Source organism: Carlito syrichta, unplaced genomic scaffold, assembly GCF_000164805.1.
Source record: "Carlito syrichta isolate Samal-C Ts95f unplaced genomic scaffold, Tarsius_syrichta-2.0.1 Scaffold302089, whole genome shotgun sequence".
Lineage (NCBI taxonomy): Eukaryota > Metazoa > Chordata > Mammalia > Primates > Tarsiidae > Carlito > Carlito syrichta.
In genome coordinates this window covers 418818-440032 of record NW_007246185.1, presented here as the reverse complement: position 1 = coordinate 440032, position 21215 = coordinate 418818, and the positions used below count along the sequence as shown (strand labels likewise).

Below are 21215 nucleotides of genomic sequence, written 5' to 3'. Positions count from 1 at the left end.
GACTTTGCTGTTCTTGGTCATTTATGCAGTGATACTCACAGAAAGATACAGCAACTATTGTCATTCAGTGTATAACAGACCTGAAATAAGGTCAACTGTTTAGATTGTGATGAAGTCAGAAAAGGTGAAACAGTCACCTTTTAAATACAGGTTGTGTCCAAGCTTTCTGCAGGAAATTTTATGCTAAGGGTGTTTGCAAGTTTGAGACTTGGAGATCCAATATCAAGTCAGGGCTTTCAGAATGGAATTTCACATTTGACAAAATTAAGGCTTGGTTGACTTGCCCAAGGTCACAGAACCTAGCCAGGTGCTTGTACCTCAGTTTATATTTTCTGAGCCCTTTTTTTAAAACTGGGAGCCTTTAGGTGTCAGGCTCTGCCTTTAAGTATTTTAATTTGCATTCCTCTAAAATAAGTTTATTATTACCTCTATCTAACTGATTAGGAGAAAAGGGAGGTAATTAGGAAGCAAAGGTTTGAGATGGTAAACAGCTTGCACGAGGTCACCCTCAGCTAGTACTGGGTGGAGGTGGAAATATAGCATAAGCAGTTTGGTCTCAGCATCCATCATTTTATTCTGTACTTGCTTTGAGCAGAAGAAAACAAAACCAAAAAAGGCTGGGAATTTTTTTCACAGTTTATTTAGGAGTTTTCAGTTTTTTTCTCTAGAGTCAAATGCCAAAATGGAAATAAGCAAGAACAAACAAAGTGGGAATATGTGTGCCTCAGTTCAGAATTGAGATGGACTCCGACGCTGGTTTGTGCTTTTTCTAATTTGGAGGTTCTCTATGTACGGTGGGCATCCCATCCCATCAGACACAGCAGGCCTAATGAGCTGCATATTTGTACTAAAGAGCTTCAGCAAATGTGGAAGTTCCCATTTGATTTTCCACTTCTGGAGTATAGGAACCGGAATAGGTGTGACATTCCAGTCTAAAGCCACCTCTAACTGTTAATGAGATCTGAAAGTCCTTCCAAAGTGACTATGAGATCTTTTTTATTTCATCTGAAGGCTTGGCCTTATGTGAACAAGGTAAGACCCACTGTGGTAGGACCTCAATTCTTCCTTCCGTTGGCAGAAGCAACTATGGAAACAACACATCTAAGATTTGCCTGAATTTAATGACCACAGAGTCATGAAAACAAGACATTACCACATTGGCACATCTTGCGGTTTCCATGTGGTCTTTCCCTAGGATTTTGCCAGACTTCCTGAGGGTAGCTACTTAGTTTTCACTGTGTTTTCTCTCTAAGGTTTGCTACCAGCTTGCTAAGAATTCTGAAAGCTAGCATTCATCATTAAATACTTCTACCCAGTATATTCAACTGTAACTTAAAATGAAATAGAATTATACTTTATATTTTGTATGCATGATTATTAACTCATACCAGTTTTGCTTTTCTATGCACAATGTTCAAAGTAAACAAGATAGTCGATCATAATTGATTTGTTATTTTTAGCATTGGAGGTGACTTCCTTTTCATCATAGTCTTTTTCATTAATAATTGTTTAATTTAGCATAGTTACTTGTAACTTTTTAGTACAGTTTCACACTTGACATTTGGACAAATAGAAAAAAAAGTCTAACTGATCTTTCTATTCTACATACTAAAAAAGTTCTTTCTACATCCACACATTTTTTAAAAAATGAGACGATTGTGTTTCCATTAGGGACATTTATATCAACGATTTAAAAATTCTGTGTATATTTGTAAAATGCTGTCATACTTTTAAATAACTTAGAGAAACTTCAGATGAAAGCTCTTACATAAATGCAAATTATGGTTGATTATATCTGAATGTCATTTTCCAAAACAGTAAGGATAGAATTAAACAACGAAACTTAGGAGACAGTAAAATTTACTTAGAAATCCTGACCTGGATGAAGACAACATGGTGATTGCTGTGTTTTTGAGGATGATATTCTTTCTTAGTTTTGTTGGAGGTTGACTTCTAAGTTACAGGTTTATAGCAGAAACAAATATTATAAATTGCACTGTAGAGGTTAATTAGAATTAAGAGTCAACATAAAACTTGCTTACAAGACTGGTTTTCTCAGTTATAAGAAAGTGCCAACTGGGTGCAGTGGCCCACGCCTATAATTCCGACACTTTGGGAGGCCAAGGAAGAAGAACCACTTGAGGCTAGGAGTTTACGACCAGTCTGGACAGCACAGCAAGATCCTGTCTCTGTTAAAAATAAAATAGGCCGGACTCAGTAGCTCAACCTGTAATCCCAGCACTTTGGGAGGCCAAGGCAAGGGGATTGCCTGAACCTGTGGGCTCGAGACCAGCCCGGGCAACTTGGTGAGACCTCGTCTTTACAGTAAATTAAAAAAAATTAGGCTGGTGTAGTAGCGTGCGCCTGTAGTTCCAGCTACTTGAAACGCTGAGGCGGAAGGATCGCCAGAGCCCAGCAGATTGATACTGGGTGGCTGTAAGTGTGCCACTGCACTCCAGCCTGGGTGACGGAGTGAGCCTCCAACTCAAAAATAAAAATAAATAAATAAGAACATACTGTGTTTATTTTGTCCACCAAGCCTTTGTTTATGCTGTTCCACTCCCCTGGAGGTGTTGTGCATCTTCATCTTCACCTGTCAGTTAATCCTGTCTCCTCTCTGACGCCACATTTGACCTCCTCGGTCCATGCTGAGTTATTTGCTCCATCTCTTTGTAGCATTGATTGTGTGCATTAACTACATTCTGCCCTGTATCATCAGGCATTGTTTGAAACAGTGAGGTTTTGTTTCACTGAATGATACTGTGTACTCCTAGAGTGTTATAACTCTTTGGTGCTCTGTGCATTGTAGATGTATTTATCATTTATTTACAATCATACAGTTTATGGCTAGATGAGACCCTAATTTGGTTCAATTGCCTTATCTTACAGACAGGAAAAATTACATTATAAAGAAGGAAAGTAGTTTCTCCTACGGGTTATAAGATAAATTATTATATTGTAAGTGGTGCCAGAACTAGAAGTTGAATGTCCGGATTTCCAGCCTAGTTCAATTTCTACTCTTCTTTTCTTTCTCACTTTCATCTTTCATTCAACAAATATTTATTGAGCATTGATCCAATGTAAGGCAGTTTACTAAGTCCTGGTAATGTAATGTTGAGCTTGTCTTGGAACTTATACTGTAATTAGGGATGAAGATACTAATATCACACAAATACCTGTACCCTAACTACTGAACTAAATGTTGTTAGGGACTGATAGTCCTATGAGAGTAGCAAATGGGTGGCAGATTTCCTTGAGAAACTGCCTTGACTCATCTTGGCATTATATTTTTAAGTGCTTTTTAAATGCAATTGAATTGGACAGATGTTTGTTGTATGGTCACTCCATGCTGGATCCCAGAAGAAATTAGAGCTTTTCAACCACAACCCTTTTCATCGGTGTGTAATTAGAAGAAGGGTAAGTTAAAACAATACATATTAACATAAAAGAAAATGCAGACGTTTCATGGTTCAAGGGACACAAAGATTCCTTTTCTTTTGAGGGAGGAAGAAAATCAGGAAGAACTTCCTGTAAGAGATGGCATATGATACAGCACCTAAACAAGAGTTCTTTCTAAAAGGTACAAAAAGAAAGAGGAAAGGCATTCTTCAATGTAAGAAAAAACAAGATAGAAAATTACCGGAGTTTTGGGCAACAGAAAGTTTCATTTTACAAAAGCAGTCTCCTTGTGGAAAGTTACAACCTTATATGCCTTTGAAGACATTGGATTTATTTAAATGCCATTAGAGTAAACTAGTATTTAGGCTAGAAATGCAAATATCCTTTGTGTTTTTATACACAGAGTACGTACGCATAACATATCACACACAGGACAGGAAATAAATTCCCTCATTGCAGCATTCATCTCACAGGGGTCCAATAAACATTTGATCATAGTAGTGAGAAGTGTTCAGTATATTGAAATATCTGTCTTACAGAAGAAAGCTGCTTCAGAAGCAGAAACAGAACTCCAAATGACAGGCTGGGTTAGTGTAGTGAGTTTCAAGTTCATTTTAGAAATACTACCCACACTGACGAGTGTCATCATGTAGCATTGACCCAGTTCAGAAAGGGGTCTCAACTATTTCTCCCTATGCACAATAGAATAGTTTGTCTAAATATCATTGTAGTAAAATGCTGGAAAATATTTCATTCATTAACACCCGTCTCCCATTTTCCAGATTTTGTTCTCACAACAACTTGTATCTATGTGGCGCTTTATGGTTTGCGGTGGTTGTCAAACTTTTGCATACATCAGACTCATCCGTAAGGCATCTTAAGACAGGGATTGCTGAGTTTTTGATAATGCAAGTCTGAGGCGGGATCAATGAATTTGCGTTTCTAACAAATTCCTAGGTGTCAAGTGATGCTGCTGGGTTTACAGGCTGCTCTTGAGAACTATTGACAAACAGTATTGTAACTGATTTATATAAAGCCACATGAGGCTATGGAGGAACAGTATTGTTCACCAAAAGTAATATTTGAAAAGATCAAGCAGCTTACCCAGGGTCACAAGAAGAAGCAGTCATATTCAAAACCATGACTTTAAATTCAGCAGGAAGCCACCCTGCATATATCCCTACTTACCCCCTACCCCCCCCCCCAGATTCACAGAATCCTCAAGAAAGCCTCTAATAGAGATGTAGCTATGGGGAATTTAATTTAGGATGATATCAGGGGTGTCATTGTCAAATCTGAGGATACAAGAGAACTTTGAACTTGTTCAGATTCCATGAGCAAAGGCCAAAAGGGAAGGGTTGAAACTTGGTGTTAGATGAAACTTGACATTAGATAGATGTACGTGCCAAGGGCAGAGTGGAGGAAGTCCTATCTGCTTGGAACAGGTCCAGTGCAGTACCAGTACTCTACTCTGCCTAGAGTAGATGGAGCCAGTATAGTCCCTGGGAATCCAGGGGAGTCAGCATGGAGTAACAGGTACTCGAGAGCAACAGAGTACAGCACTGGAGATTCATTGAGGAGCCAGTGATACTCTGTTTTCAAAGGGTGAGTCTCAGGGAACTATGATTGAGGTAGGACCCACCTGGAGTGGAATTCAGAAACTGGACTTCCAGCTGGTGAGATCACTTGGTGGGGTAACAAAGGACTAAGTACAGAAAGCAACTACAGAGATTCATTTTCCAAAATCAGGGTCCAGAGTAGAGCTAGGGTTTCTCAGTTACCAGATCCAGTTGTCACAAACTATAATAGGTGATTTCTTGAGTCTCGGTGTGTTGAGCTTCTTAAAAAACCTTAAGTCAAGATTAGTCTATTGGCATGGGGGCCCTTCCCACATATGTGAAGAGAAGGAAGGTGAAGACTGGGAACTAAGCAGAGCCTAACATGGATTAAATTCATTAAAATTTTATCCACTTAATACTCTGTGAAATGAATAATTTGGCCATGATATCATCATGATAGCCATTTACTAACATTGTTTTAAAAGTTTGTATTTCAGTACGAAATCAGAACTGTTTCAGTAATTATCAACCATCTGCCTTCAATTTCCAAGATAATTAGTTATTTGTGTTTATTTGCATACTTATATACAGGCATAATTTGTATATATATTATATTTCATAAAACCTAGTTTTATTGAGATTGCTAGCCAGTGGTGTATTCTGGCTAATTTGAGGACTGACATAAAATATTTTTATTTCAATCTTGTTTTAAGAATTTTTTCATCTCTGCTGCTAAAAGTAGACGAAGAGAGCAGAGTTCTTTTCCATTGTTAAAAAATTGAATGGGGTCCTCAAACTGATAATGTAGATAAGACAGATATAAAATGCATGTTTTAGAAGTTGGGAGCGGTGAATTGTTACTGTTGTCTCAATTAAATTATTAATAGTACACGTTCTTTTAGCGGTTTTATACCTTATCTCAAAATTGAACAATAGATATGGATCCTGATTAGTTGAGAATTCTGATTGTGTTTCTGCTAAGATATATAACACCCATAGGCTGGGTATATCATGCGTTTGATTATAATAAACTATAAAGATAGAGGGAATAATTACTCTTGTCCTTTTTCTTGTAAGTCAGGGTTTCGTTCTGTCGGCCAGGCTGGAGTACAGTGGCACCATCACAGTTCACCGCAGCCTTGACTCCTGGGCTCTGGTGATCTGTCTGCTTCAGTCTCCTTCCAAGTTGCTGGGACTACAAGCATGTGTCATCACACCCGACTAGTGTTTTTTTTCTTTTTACTTTTTGTGGCGATAGGGTCTTGCTATCTTGCCCAGGCTGGTCTCAAACTCCTAGACTCAAGCAATCCTTCCACCTCAACCTCCCAAAGTGCTAGAATTGCAGATGTGATCTACGGAACCCAGCCCTGTCTTTTACTAATAACTGTTGTAGGATTATGATCATACCTGAGAGCAGTGATATATGCAGCATGACGTTCTCATTTTTCAGATGGGAGAGCTGGACATGCTGGTTTCCTCTAGTTTCCTCCAATCAACTTGTAGTAGCTGCAAGGTTTACTCTAGAGGGAAAGATTTGGGTCTGGGTCCTCTCTAAGAAAAACAAAAAATATGAAGCATTACTTTGTCATAAACCAGTTTGAAAGCCAGTATATGAAAGAAAATCTTACCTGAACTATGTGCGATATAAATGCAAACAAAAGACAATTTGGAAAGTAATGGAAAGGATATTAAAACTGCTGTGCTTTTTGTTTTTACTTAAACAGGCTCATGCACAATTAGTTCGAGAAGTTGATGTGGAGAAGGTGTCTGCTTTTGAGAATCCATATGTAGATGCAATAAAGAGTTTATGGAATGATCCTGGAATCCAGGAATGCTATGATAGACGACGAGAATATCAGTTATCTGACTCTACCAAATAGTGAGTATCCATCTAGGAGGCCCTTTGGATCTTTCTGTTTAAATTATATGGAAGTGCTCTGCGATTATCATAACTTCTGCATTCTGTGCTGTGTATATAGTCTGATTCAAACTTCAAAGTTAGGAAGTATTGATATTGTACTTATGCCAACCTCATAAATCTAGATTATATTGTAAGGCACTGGTATAATGAGTAAGGGAGAATATCTGTTTTACTGTTTTCTGTTTGAAAAACAAACTGAAGACTCTAGGAATCTGATTTCACCAACCTATCTCCTCCCCCAAATTGCAAACTAGTAATTCTCAAACACATGCACCATTGTGATTTGAAATCCTTTAATAATTTTTTATACAAATTCTGATTTTATTCATGTGCTAGAAAACACCTACACACATTAGAAACCACAAACAAAAATATGTATTTGTATTTTATTATGGCTTCCTAAAACATCAGACTTCCTAGTTTCGAGTTTTCAGACCCAGAACCTTGACTGCTTTCTGAGAGCCACTCTTATGTTGATGGATGGGTTTTTAGTTGCATGAAAATTGTGCGTGTGAGTCTAATTTTGCATGCATTCCAGATTCATTTTGTGAGCTGTCAATCTAACTTGTATGTCCTGGGAAAGATTTGCATTCTAGAGCTCTATTAATTCTCTAGATAAAATCTCTCCTACAGAAAGAAAATAAAGATTTGGCAGGCAGTGGATTAATGTAAATCAATGTAGTCAGCAAAACTAGATAATCAGGCGCCTGAATAATAGGTGGATTTTTTTATGTTTGTAGTATTTAGCCAGATTTCTGTCTACATTAATTATCTTAATCCAGCATTTGCCTCTCATTTTGGTTGTGAGCAGACAGAAGAATGGGTGGGAAATATTCAGCAGCCTTAGGCCAGTTCACATGATAAAGCAGAACAGACCCTTGGGGAAAATAAGGAGCACTGATAGGCTGATTGACATCACTCAGTAGTGTGTTGGAAGAGCCAAGAGCTATGTGCTTTTTTCAATAAAGTTAATTGTGTTTTCATTTTACTTCCAGGCATTTGTATAAGTTATGGTTCACATCAGCCACAGGAATGTTGCCTGATCAAAATATTTTTGTATTCTTTTTTTTTTTTTTTTTTTTGAGTCAGGGGTCTCCCTCTGCTGCCCAGGCTGGAGTGCAGTGGTACAGTCACAGCTCATCACAGCCTTAGCTTCCTGGGTTTAGGTGATTCTTCCACCACAGCCTCCTGAGTAGCTGGGACTACAGGTGCACGCTACCATGCTCAGCTAATAGTTTTGATTTTTTCTTTTAATGTAGAGACAAGGGCTCACTTTATTGCCCAGGCTATTCTCAAATTTCTGGGCTCAAGCGGTCCTCTTGACTTAGCCTCACAAAGTGCTGGGATTTACAGACATGAGCCACCACCACACCGGGTTTCTCTTGTACTCTTATGGAAAATTGGAACTATATGTAGTTCTGGAATGTGACGTGGAATGCTCATGAGCACCATGTCTTTAACATTTTTAACTAGTATTAGCCCCTTTTTGTGCCTCTGAAATGTGTGCTTTCCTCATTCCCTTTTCGCTTCTTCCTTCTTCCACACTTTCTAGAGCCTCATGTTCTTCTCATTCCTAGTCCTTCTCTGCTCTCCTTCCTTCTTTTATCCCTCCCATCTATCCTCCCTCCGTTTCTCCTTCCTCCCTTCACTCCTTCCTCCTGGGCTCCCACTGTATAAGTTTCTCTGAGTACAGTGATGAAAAAGATGCATTCAGCTCTTGTTTGTTCCAAATTCTGCCCCCTCAACCTTTGACCAGCTGTCTTTCTTTTACTCCCTGCCCCATCTGTCCTTCTGTTTCCTTTGCCATTTCAAATTTCATCTATCTCCCCATGTTGCTGCTGTGTCTCACCCATCATTCCCTGTTTCTGCTCATTATGTCTTCTCTGCTTGCTTACCCCTCCACCATCACCTTTGGGTCTCTCTGGCTCTCTTTTAATTCTTCTCCATTCCTCGCTTTACTACTGTGATGCCTTGCCCTGGCCTTTCCTAACTAATTCTCCATTACAGAGTTACATTTATTAATAAATTGTTCACCTCTGGTCATTTTCCTTCTAACCTCTATCTTTTAACTTTTATTTTCAATCGTGTCTCTTTCCTTCCTTGCTTATTCTACGCTTTATCTGTCACCTGTAACTGTTCTCCCTACAGAGGGTCCTGCTACTGGGCAATCAGAACTCCAGTGTCTAATAATTCTATGCTTACCAGGATTAGGTCCCTACCATAGTGTTTGCCTCTTGCTTCTGGGATAGACCCTCTGAGAGATTGCCCATTGCACTGAGGACACCTGTATAGGATACTGTGAATGTGTTCTTGAGACAATACTTCATCACATCTTTGATAACATTCCTTCAGTTTTAAGTTTGTGAATTTCTAGATATGTACCCATTAGATAGTAGGAGAATGGAATGCTGCCATATCTACTTGCTAGACCGGTTCTCTGGGCCCCCGTCAGTGCTGTAATCCTGGAAAGAACCTCCATCTTAGAATTCTGTCAGTACAGGCTGAGTCTACAATAGAAACATGCCCGATCTTTGGCAGAGCCAGCCAAAATGTGGAGGTATCTGTCACAGGCTGATCTAAGCCCCTTCAAATGATTATTCTTTAATTGTTTCTACTTTCTCCTCGTGGGAAAGTTGACAGATTGATTTTCTGAATTTGTATATATGTATATATGTGTATGTACATACGCCTAAATTATTTTTATCCATATTTTATGCTGGAATAATAAAGTGAATTCTAATAACACGTACTTATACTCTTAGACATTTCAGTATGCATCTCTTTTGAAAAACAGGACATTTTTCTACATAGTAAATAATGCAACATTATACTTGACATTAATAATCAGTCCTTTTTATCATTTTATACTCAGTGCATATTCAGATTTCCCAAATTTTTCAAAAATACCCTTTGGAAGTAGTTGATTTTAGGACTAGGATTACACATTGCATCTAGTTGTTCTGTCCTTTAAGGCTCTTTTACTCTAGTAGAGACCCATTTAAGGCTCTTTTAATCTAGTAGAGACCCATCTTGCATTTCACTGGCATCTTCAAGAGACTGGCCTAGATTTGCCTGATTGCCTCTCATAGTATGATTTAGCTTATTCCTTTATCTCATGGATTTACTATAAACTGAAAATTATGTGTAAAGTTTTTATTAGATTCAACTTTAACATTGTGACTACAGTGCATTACAAGTGATACATACAGTGGTTTACCCATGACTGGTGAAGTTAAGATTAACCACAGTTGTTAGGGAAGTGGAACCTCTTGTCATGTTATTTTGTCATTGAGCAATCTTCAGTTCCCCATCAACTCTTCACTGAATGTTTTTAATTTCAGTTGATAGTTCATGCCTGATTTAACAATAAATACCATTAGGATTCGTAAAATAATGATTTTCTGTCTTATCAATTGGTCTATATTGGCACTCTTCTGTTAAGTAGAAGATTTCCTCCTTTCAGCCAGTGCTACTTGAGTACTCTGAAATACATTTCCTGCTGGAAAGGTATATGAGGGGTGACCCCCCTCCAAAAAAACACCAGAGTTCATTTATAAAAAGTTGTATATTTATTCTTCTATGTTTAAACTTCAGTCACCTTCAAAGTACTCTCTGTTTGATGGAATACACCTATAAAGCTGCCTTTTCCACTGCTCAGAATGGTTTTTGAGCTCATCAGTTTTCATGTTTTTTTAATGCTTCTGCCGTTTTTTTTGTTTCACCTCTTCCACATGGGCAAAACATTTCCCTTTGAGGGTTTTTTCACTGGGGAAACAGAAAGAAGAGTCTCTCCGGCAAGATCAGGTAAATAGGGAGGGTGGGGCAAAGGGGTCTTGCCACTTTTGGTTAAAAACTGCTGAAGAACCAGTCACCTGTTTGCCACAACTCAGGTGTTTCTTCCACACATTGTGATGCAACCTTCTTCCATATAAAAACTTTGGTTGACCATTTGATCCAGAGGAACAACTTCTGAGTATACTACAAGGGACCCACCCTCCAAAAGATAATTCCAGTTCTTAGGGGGTCCCACCTCCTCTGTCAGTCTTTTATTTAAAATCAATAATTTGTTGCGTGGACTAAATAGATGGTGACCATAATTTATCTTCCAAGCCAGGATACATTGAAAAGGAAGTGATTACTATTAGTAATTACACTGAAGTAGCAGGCATAAACTGGGAATCTCCAGGAAAACAGGGATATTTGGCCACATTAGCTAAATGAAACCTAGGAAGGTTTGCTTTGTTTCCTTCATTTTTTCTAGATTACTCTGTTTACTTCAAAGAGAGTAAAGCCAGTTTATTCCTGCCATTAATGTAAGGGGTCATATGAAGAAACCAGAGTTAACTGACCTCATGTTTTGGGTCTCTTCCAGGGATGTTTTAGCACTCTTTATAGATCAGTGCTCAGGCAGCGTGACTGACTTGTCTTAGTCCCACAGTGCCAGAAAGCCTGAGTGTTAGCAACTTATTTTTATCAATCTTAGTACTGGACACTTTACCTTTTCTTTAGCCAGGAACCCCTCCCAACACAGAGATAGGACCAGCAGCGTCTTAGAGTCATTCATTTGCTGCTATGTTCCACGTGTTTCTTTAGTGTAGTCATAGCAGATGCTCTATGAACTGCAAGGACATCACTGGCAAAGGTGTGGGTCCCATATATTCAGAATTACTAATTCCCAATACTGAAGACATTTTCACCAAATAATTCAGAATAATTTCTTTCTCTGTGTTTGAGGTACCTGTTACCCCTTTTCCTTTCTGACTTTTTTGGTGTGTTTCCCTAGTATACCTTCAGTATTTTATCTTGCCTTCTTTGCCTCATGTTGAGTTTTCATGTTGTTATTTCTGTCTTTATAATTAGAATAAAACATACCTCTTTGTTTTTCTGGACCCAGTTTCTTTTTCCATATCATCTCTTTACAGAAATCTTTCTGGGCCTAGGACTAACTTCTCTGAGTGCTGACTTCCTCTAGCGGCAGGTCTTCACTTTAAATGGAGGGGATACATAGATTTATCTAGTCATGTGAGAATTTGGGCCTGCCACGCACATCTGCTTAAAGGTGGCAGCATAGTTGGTTCTCTCCAGAACCTTGCTGGTTGTGAGATTCAGTGCAAGCCACTTACCAAGAATACTGCGCGCAAAGGCCAAGCATGCCTTTCTTTTCTATCTGATGAACTAGTCATCCTTGAAGGCCCAACTCAGGAGTTACCCATTCTGAAAGCCTTGCCAAACCCCAGTGATAGTCAGTCTATCTCAACACTGTGTACATACCTCTCTTATTTCTGTCATCACATTTACTAAACTGTCTCTCTCCTCTATCCTCAGTGCCTAGCAGTGACTGTTCATGTTTGACCTTCATAGTGATTGTTTCATGAACTAATAGATGGGTAATTTCCACTATTTTAATGACCACATTGTGGTGTAGGCCCTGTTTCTGTTTGGCTGTTACAGATGAGCTAGGACGTTTCAGAGCTGAAAGCATTCAAGCCTTTTTTCCTGCTATTGTTGAGGGTCTGGGATCTGAAGGGCTATATTATCAAGAACAATAATAGCTGCTATTTACTGAACATTTACTGTATGTTGGATTCTGTGCTTAGTCATTTACTTGTGTTATTTTATTTAATCCTCAAAGTCAACCAGTGGTGGTCCATATTTCTTAGCACCCTCATCTAACAAAAGAGGAAACTAGGTATCAGATTGAGTAATTTCGTTCAAGGTCACACTATTGGTAAACGATAGGAGTAGGAGTTGAATCAAGTTTGCTTATTCCAGAGCCCAAGCTATTCACCACTGTGAAATACAGCCTGACAGAGGGGTGGGTGGGTGGGTGGGTGGATGAGTGGATGAAATATAGACAGATGATTGATAGTTGTTAAATAGGTAGACACATAAATGATAGACATATCAATAGATAAATATGATTGTTTTAGAAACCACTTACAAGGAAAGATAAAATTTGTTAATCTTTATCAATGGTATCTAAAGATAGTTTTATATTTATATGATCAAGTGGGAAAATTATATAAAGTTTACTGGAAAACAAACAAAACTTAACAGGTTTGGGCTATCATAATGAAAACTTACCCATGTTTTGCTAAGATCAGTTATCCATACTAACATGGAAAATGTTCTAAGTTACGGATAAATCAGAAATGTCATTTATTTTAACTGAGAGTCTTTATCTTCCACTACCAGACACAAAAACACACACTCCCACACTCTCTCGCTCACTCTACCCAATTACGTTTTACTGGAACCAATAAGAAGGGCACAATAAAATGATTTGAGCTTCTCTTCTACTTTGATTAGCCAACTTAGCTATCATAATAAGCAATCAGATGACTCAAAGGACAGGCAGTAATGATAGAAACAAGGAGATGAGAAATTCTAGATAATGGATAAGCAGTTTGGGATAAGTTTGCAATTGGCTTTAATTTGGTGAATTCTTCCAGTTTGGTTTAATGAAAGAATGAAAAGCATTCTAAGATCCTGTTGAGTTTTGTAGATTTCTTTATTAACTTTTTCGTTATTCTTAAAATGTCTGAGGGCTCTGAATATGTTTAGATACAGAGCACAATAAACAGATGGCCGTAGGTTTACTTTTTTCTTCCCCCTTGGGTTCACCACCTGCTTTAATATACTGAGACATCAGGTCAAATAAGTTCACTGCCTACGGTACGAAAAGCTCCCTGACATTAGCCAGAGAACACAAGTCTCAGTCACGTTGGCATATAGTGAGAAAAGTTCTCACACTGCAGGCTTTGGCTACAGTCTGCTCTGTGTGTGCCTTATTGAGACTACATAATTTTTTTTTGAGTTGGTGTCTCACTCTGTCGCCCAGGCTGGAGTGCAGTGGCACGTTCAGGCCACCCGTGTCGACCTGTTGGCGATCCTTCCACCTCAGTCTTCCAAGTAGCCAGAGCTACAGGCGCGTGCTACCATGCCTGGCTAATTTTTTTTTATTAATTGTAGAGACAAGGTCTCACCAAATTTCCTGGGCTGGTCTCGAACCTGCAGGCTCAAGCAATCCACTCGCCTCAGCCTCCCAAAGTGCTGGGATTACAGGCTGAGCCACCCAGCCAGGCCGAGACCAAATAATTTTTATTCTCACGTTACTGAATTCCCCTGCAGGAAGTTTGGTAGATCAGACACCTTGAAAGTTCCACATGATTCAGCACCCAGAAGGCCAAAGTACGTGAATAAATTAGCTTTATGGCATAAGTCAGCATTGAAGTTTTCTTCTAAACTTATGCTTCCATTTATTGTTGAGTCTGATTATGACTCTGCACCAATATATTATGTGCCATGTTGAACTTAAATAAAAGGAATTTCAGAGGTAGGTTAGCACATCCACCTGACTTAGGGCCAAATCCTTTTTGAGGAAGTACCTTGTTTAAAAAGTTTCTGATGAGTCAAACTCTTGAACTCCAGGGAATATTGGTTTGGCCCTTGTAACCACCATGACTTTCCTCTTTATCTGATTTTTTTTTTTTTAAGTTTAAACCCAGGCTTTTGAAGGCAGATAAGACCATTATATGGTGAGAATATTGGGTCAAGGTCCAGTTGTGAATGGAATTCCCTTGGCTACTTACTACTTGTGGGGTTTCACTAAGTAAGCCTCACTTTCCTCAGACATCGCCTATCATATGTAATCTTTAAAATCTTACCCTAAGTTTTGAAGTCCTTTGATTCTTCAGTAGACTGCCTTTATCTGAGAAATTATTATCCTATGCAGTCAAGCGAACACCTGGCACCCCCAAATTCATCTGGAAATGTACGAACAGACAATTATTTTCTACATGGTTAAGTTAATAAGAACGTTGCTTTTAATTCAGAAGAGGGCATTAATATTAAATATATTTACTCTGTTTTAAAGAGTGGCAATAATGACATGGAGTGTCATTCTTTTTATTTGAGTGACATATTCGCTTCTAATCTAGTGGGCTACATCTCCTAATAACCTTCACAGAAGTGAAATAACAAACCAAAAACTTTTTTTTGAGTCCTGCATTTGTCTTCCGCAGTGAACCATGATGGTTCTAAGATGTAGTCCTTATTATTCCCTTTTCAGAATGCTTTTAGGAATGAAAAGGCTTCAGTAGGCTTAACTGCACTCTGACCTTCAATATAGAGAAGGATCAGGGGAAGGGGCTGTAACTGGCCTATTTGCTGTTCATTCACTCTGACTGAAGGCCAGGTGTGTGTGGGACAGTCTGCTGCTGCTTTGCTCAGTTTAACAGGACCTTTGCACTTTCTGTAGTCAGGCCTTTTCTTTCCGTATCTTTCCAGTCTCTACTCAGAATGATGTTGTACCAGCTAACACCCATGTGCTGTTACTGAAAAACAGGGATTAGCAAACCTACATGCCAGGTTTGGCCTGCCTGTTTTTATCAGTAAAAATGTATTAGAACACAGCCACTGTCGTTTGTTTACGTATTGTCTATAGCTGCTTTGCACCCAATGGAAGAGTCAAAGAGTTGGACAGAGATCATATGGTCCACAAGTCCTAAAGTATTTACTATCTGGTTTTCACATACACATAAATTTCAGACCCTTTCTAAAAGAAGAAAAATGAATATTAAGAGGCAATTCTGCTTCTTATAAAAATAGGCAGGCCAAACCTGGCATGTAGGTTTGTTAATCCCTGTTTGTCAGTAACAGCACACGGGTGTTAGCTGGTACAACATCATTCTGATTGAACCTAGCTTAAGAATCTGATGCTCTGAATTAACCCAGAGATAAGTTTTAGAGTACTGAGAAAGAAGATGACCTGCATTTCTTCCATAATCCTCCAGACATACTGCTTTACACAAGGAAACTTTTGGTAGGAAGTGAGCAGCAGAGAGATTTAGATTATATTCCCTGGAAGTACTTCTAGATGCCACACAAAGAATATCTAGCATTAGAGACTGTCTAAATGACCAGAAATGTTCACCGAATTGATTTGGCCTTGAGGTGCAAGAATTTGGCCTTGAGGTGCAAGAATTACTGCTCATGTGGCCTGCTTTTTGCCTCACCATAGTATGCAGCTGGTTAAAGAGAGTGTTATGGGATGTAACAGTCAATTGAAGCAGAGATAGGACTGATGGGCTTTTGTAAGGGGCTTAATAGAACATACACCTGACTAGAAGACAACCCCACCTCCAGCCACAGGCAAGCCAAGGAACCTTCATGTAACCCTTCAGGTCATTCAGCTCCTTTTTAACTCCTTGCCTGTCACACAGCCTTTGGTTGCTGATTGGCTGACTCTGATGTTCTTGTTCATTATCACTATGTCTTTTCAATTTAAAGTAATGAAAGTTAAATTTTGATCTATAATTAGTTCATGTTAAGTAAGGTTGGCATGACCAGCTCTCCACACCTGGTCATCCTTGTCAGCGTGAAGGTACTGATCACACAGAACCAATATCCAGATTAAGTTGATATGACCCACTTTAGTGACTTGCTTACAACAGACTCTTGGCCACAGTCATTGGAACCTCTCTTATGCCCATATTGCATTTGCATTTTGGTGTGGTTATTGATAGCAAATCAGTCTTCATTGCCACACTGTAATGTCTTTGAGGACAGAATTTTCATCTTTTTTTCTTAGTGGTTCACTCTCAGCGCTAAACATAGTGTCTAGCTGATTGTAGGCTTCCTATAAAAGTTGTTGGATGAAAAGTAATAAAAGAATAAGGAAATTCTGTGCCTTTTTTTATTTCTTCTCATCTCTCTTCACTCTTCTTTTCTGCCTATTCAAACTCCATTCTGTCTACACAGTGTAACTCAGCCCCCATCTCTTTGTACAGTATCCTCTAGTGACTACAGTTCATAATCATCTCTCCTTTCTTATTACATTCATAGTTCGCAGTTCACAATTTGGCACTTAATTATTTCTTAATTGATTCATCTGTGCTCTCTTTGCTTCCCAGGTAGCCTGACATCCCTAAGGGCAAAGAATATATTTTAACGTATTTTGTACCAGTTCCCAGTGCCAACCAACCCCCGCCATCCAACACACTGCCTTATAATTTAACATATAACAGATTTCCAGTAAATATGTGTAACTTAACTGAATTAAGCACCACCATCATATTTCAAGACAAGCAAACTGGAATGAAAAGTCTTGAGATGTTTCTTGGTATGTTTTAGAGTTGTGCCAAAATTGGTCAACAGCTTTGAAAGTTTTCATATATAGAAGTTGAATAAATTAACAAAGACCAACAGGCAACTTGAAAAAGGCCTCCTTCCTTCTTTCCTTTCTCCCTGTCTCTCTCTTTCATTGTTGTTATTTGGTTGTAATTACAAGGTTGATGTATTTGTTTGAGCGCTACACCTGAGAATCTATTGCTGTGAGCCCAGTCCTGGCCTGGACACCTGGCAGATACATAGTTGTTTGGCTCTTTGCCTATTTGACTCTGGCATTCTCTTTATGTTAGACATTCAGAACAACTCTTCATGCATAAGATTCCTAGGATACTGAAACTGCTTACCAAATGCAGTGATAGAATCTTTTTAGGAAATATTTAATTTAGTTTAAAAATCTGATTTTCTGGGTTGAGTTAGTTCTTAGTAAAGGGAAATTGAAACGCATAATTCTAAAGATTTCTCTTTTATCTCACAGAATGATCTCCCTTGCACAGTTTTCATCAACGATAGGATTGCAACCCACCTGCTACCACTGAGTGATCTTTGTTTTAAACCTGAAATTTTGTATTATAAACAACTTCTTATGAACAGAATAACCTATACTTAGTGTTGCACCTCCTTGAACTCTAATCCAGATGTGCCAAGTGTTGACCAGGAAAAATGAAAGCTGATTTGCCCTCCACATAATGGAGCTCTTGGGGTGCTTCAAAGTATTTGTGCAGTGAGTAATCTTCTGCAGCTAACCAACCTAACCAGATTACCACATGAGGGAGGAACTAGAGTGGGTCAAGGCACCAGAACTTCTCCTTGACTCTCCCCTTGGGATAGCAGTTTTTCAGAACTATTACTTCTCCATTTTTGAAGTTTACTTTGCAGTTTTTTTTCACTTTTTCCCTTGATCTTTGTGGCCATATAGCAGCTATACTTTTAACCGTGTGTTTCTTATCTCTCTGTAGCTTCCACTGCTTTTGGCAGCATCAACTACAAGCTCATGGCATGATCTAGCTTTCAACTCTCCAAAGACTGTTCCTCTCACAATGAGGTCTCCTTAATTTTTTTTTTAAATGAAGTTGACCTAGTTTTTCTAACCTTCTTTTCAATAACTAAAAATGCAAAAACCTACCCAATAGCGTTTTCTGTGCTGTAACTTTATCTTAATATTTGACTTGAACTGCAAATCTGTTAAAAAATGCAGCCTCTCCCCTCTTTACACAGGGGTTAGAGTCCCCCGACCCCCAGCATACTCCCTGTAACATGCTACATTAAATGCATCAATATTAAAGTGTCTGGTTGGATTTGCACCAAATGTCAGAGATTTCTTTTTCCACTCACTACCCACTGATACTTTTTCTATTTTGGTACAATTGCTGAGGGTTGTTTACCTCTAACTTTGTATATATAATTTATTTTTTAGAAACAGGGCCTTGCTATGGTGCCCAAGCTGTAGTGCAGTGGCTATAACCTCAAACTCCTGGGCTCAAGGGACCCTTCTGCCCCAGACTCCCAAATAGCTGGTACTATAGACATGCTGCCACATCTAGCTTTTAAAATGTTTTAAACCCCTGCTGTAATTTGATGTTTTACTTTTCAAAACATATATCTAAATTTTATTCTGTATTTCCTTTATTTAAAAAAAAAAAACTTGAATTTTTAATTTCTATGTTCTTCCAGTCATGGGTGGTGATTTTTTTTCATTTTATTTTATAAAGATTTTAAAAAATAAATATTCGTTACATGTCAAATTGGAACAGAAATTAAAAGTGAAGATCAACTCAAAACTATTAATGAAAAACTGTTGTGAAAATTAAGGAACAATTGGAAATCTCTTTTTAAAACATTTTTAAGAGAGAAAAATGCCAAGCCGGGCTCGGTGGCTCAGCCTGTAATCCCGCGCCTTTGGGAGGCTGAGGTGAGTGGATTGCCTGAGCCCGCGGGTTCGAGACCCACCTGGGCAGCAAGACCTCATCTCTACAATAAATCAAAAAATTAGCTGGGCATGGTAGCGCGTGCCTGTAGTTCCAGCTACTTGGAAGGCTGAGGCAGAAGGATCGCTGGAGCCCAGCAGGTCGAGGCTGTGCTGGCCGGGAGCAGCCACTGCACTCCAGTCTGGGTGACAGAGTGAGACTCCCACTCAAAAAAAAAAAGAGAGAGAGAGAAAATGCCACATTTAATTTGATACGGATACATTATTTTAGTGCAGCTGAAGTTTCCCTCATATAGTTTAGATCATTTAACATAGTAGGTTATATTCTGTTTCTGAATTTTTTTTCTGTAGCCAGAGATGATCCTGAAGTTAAATGTGTAAAGAATTTATCTGTTACAAATTGTAAACTAATGGGCATGATTTCCTTATTGCAATTCAGTCATAGTACAGAAGGATGCTTTGAGGATTATCACCGAGGATTAGAGACTGCTTGAACAGGCTCCCAGAAAATGGCTGTATCCAAAACATACATAAACCCACCATTTCTCCTTTTTTATGTAGCCCTTTTCCTCTCACAAGTTGGTATCATATCCAGTGAATCTTCATATTCTTAGCATCTACCATAATGTTATGGTCAAAATGTGTTGTTTTTTAATTCAAAATGATTCTGCATTTTGCCCATGATAGGAAGAGAATTATTGAAATATTACTGTACAGTGTCTTTGTTCCCTTGCTTTTCACTGAAATCACCAAAAACCTATTTTTTCTTATTAAAGAGATTGTGTCAGAAATGTCTTGTTGATAAAGTCCCACCTCCTTGGTTTACATTGGATTAGACCAAATTCTAAGACCTGAGAGCTTGAAACTGGTGGATATAAATAGAGGTACAAGTTATATCATTCTGTGGCCATAATCTAAAGAATAGCAGGAAGCAAATCTACTAAATGAAGTTAAACGAACAATGCCTTTCCTTTCTCTGTCATCCTTAAATTTGTCAGAGGCATTTTAATTCAGAAATTTAGTTATTACATAATCCAAGCCAGTGATAGCCCAGAGAGGTAATTATGTAAAGATGGGTAGCTAATGACCTTCCTACTCCTATGTTTTTTCCTAAAAAGTAAAACCTGCCTTTCTAACAGCTACCCATTTACCATAAAGTAATTTTAATTTGGGTCATGTGTTGAGCAACTGCTGCGTCCCAGGCTCCTGGCTAAGTGTTGGCAATACAACGGTGAACAAAGGCAGCTGTGGGCCTTGACCACTGAGAGTGAGGAGCTATAATCAACTGGGCAAACTCACATGGAAGAATATTGAGTTTGGGAGTTTTTTAAAAATCAAATGATCAATTATTAAATGTCTCAGTGCAATAAAAAGTCATTAAATTCTCATGGGGGGATAGGAGTAGGGGAAGGTTAACCAGCTAAACCTCTTTTTTAACACACTCTTCAACATGACTTGTCTCCTGGAGACTTAATTAGCCCCACGTACCATGGGAGCTTTTTTTCCCTGACATCAGGAGGGAGCTACTGCCAGACACTTGTTACACATACATTGCCTTGGAAATGTACCTGTGCCTGTCCCCATGGCAACACCCTTGAGAATGACCTCAGCAGCCACTCAGAATCATTTCTACAAAACAAATTATGGCTATAATTAACTCTCTGAATTTACTCTGCAATATAAATTTGTTCAGGCCTCGTTTCTTTTTAAAAGGTTAAATGAATGGAATAATCCAACATGATCCCACCCCCATATTCCACCAAAGTTTTTTCTCAGAATAGGAAATGCTTCAAGGGGAAGTATAATTCGGTTAAGAGATTATTCTTTCACCTTTTCTCAAAATGTGACAGGGGTCAACAGCTGAGGATACACTCGTCTTACTGTGCTACAACTTCATTTCTGAAGAAATAGAATGGTTTTTTTCCTCCAGCAAATGTACAATGCAGACACAGGGTTGTGAGTCCCTCCTCTGAGTCCTGGGAGGCCAGAGTGAGTGGGGGAGCGCATGGAACTGGGAGTTTTGCAGACAGCAGCTCTCCACACTGGCACCTCCTTGACAGTGAAAAGATGTAGTCGGTTATCTACACATTTTACCTGCTTCACAAATTGTCTGCAGCATGTCTTCAGTCCTGTGAAGCTTCTGAGCTGCTCAGATTTCCCTCTGGGACAAAATTGTTTGTATGTCTTTTGTTTGGTTGGGAGTTGTCGTTTTTGATTTTCTTTGTTTTAATTTGGGTTTTGTTTGGTTGGTTGGCTGTGGTTATTGATGCTGCAACTAGTA

The 21215-nt window shown here is 38.7% G+C and overlaps 1 protein-coding gene across 1 annotated transcript in view; it reads left to right on the top strand.

Moving 5' to 3' along the window:
• Window positions 1–21215, top strand: part of LOC103258399 (guanine nucleotide-binding protein G(q) subunit alpha) — a 300449-nt gene that overhangs the window by 208038 nt on the left and 71196 nt on the right. The window contains exon 3 of the mRNA XM_008056072.2: window positions 6683–6837. Coding sequence (XP_008054263.2) covers window positions 6683–6837 — 155 coding nt within the window. The remainder of the gene's footprint in view (window positions 1–6682; window positions 6838–21215) is intronic.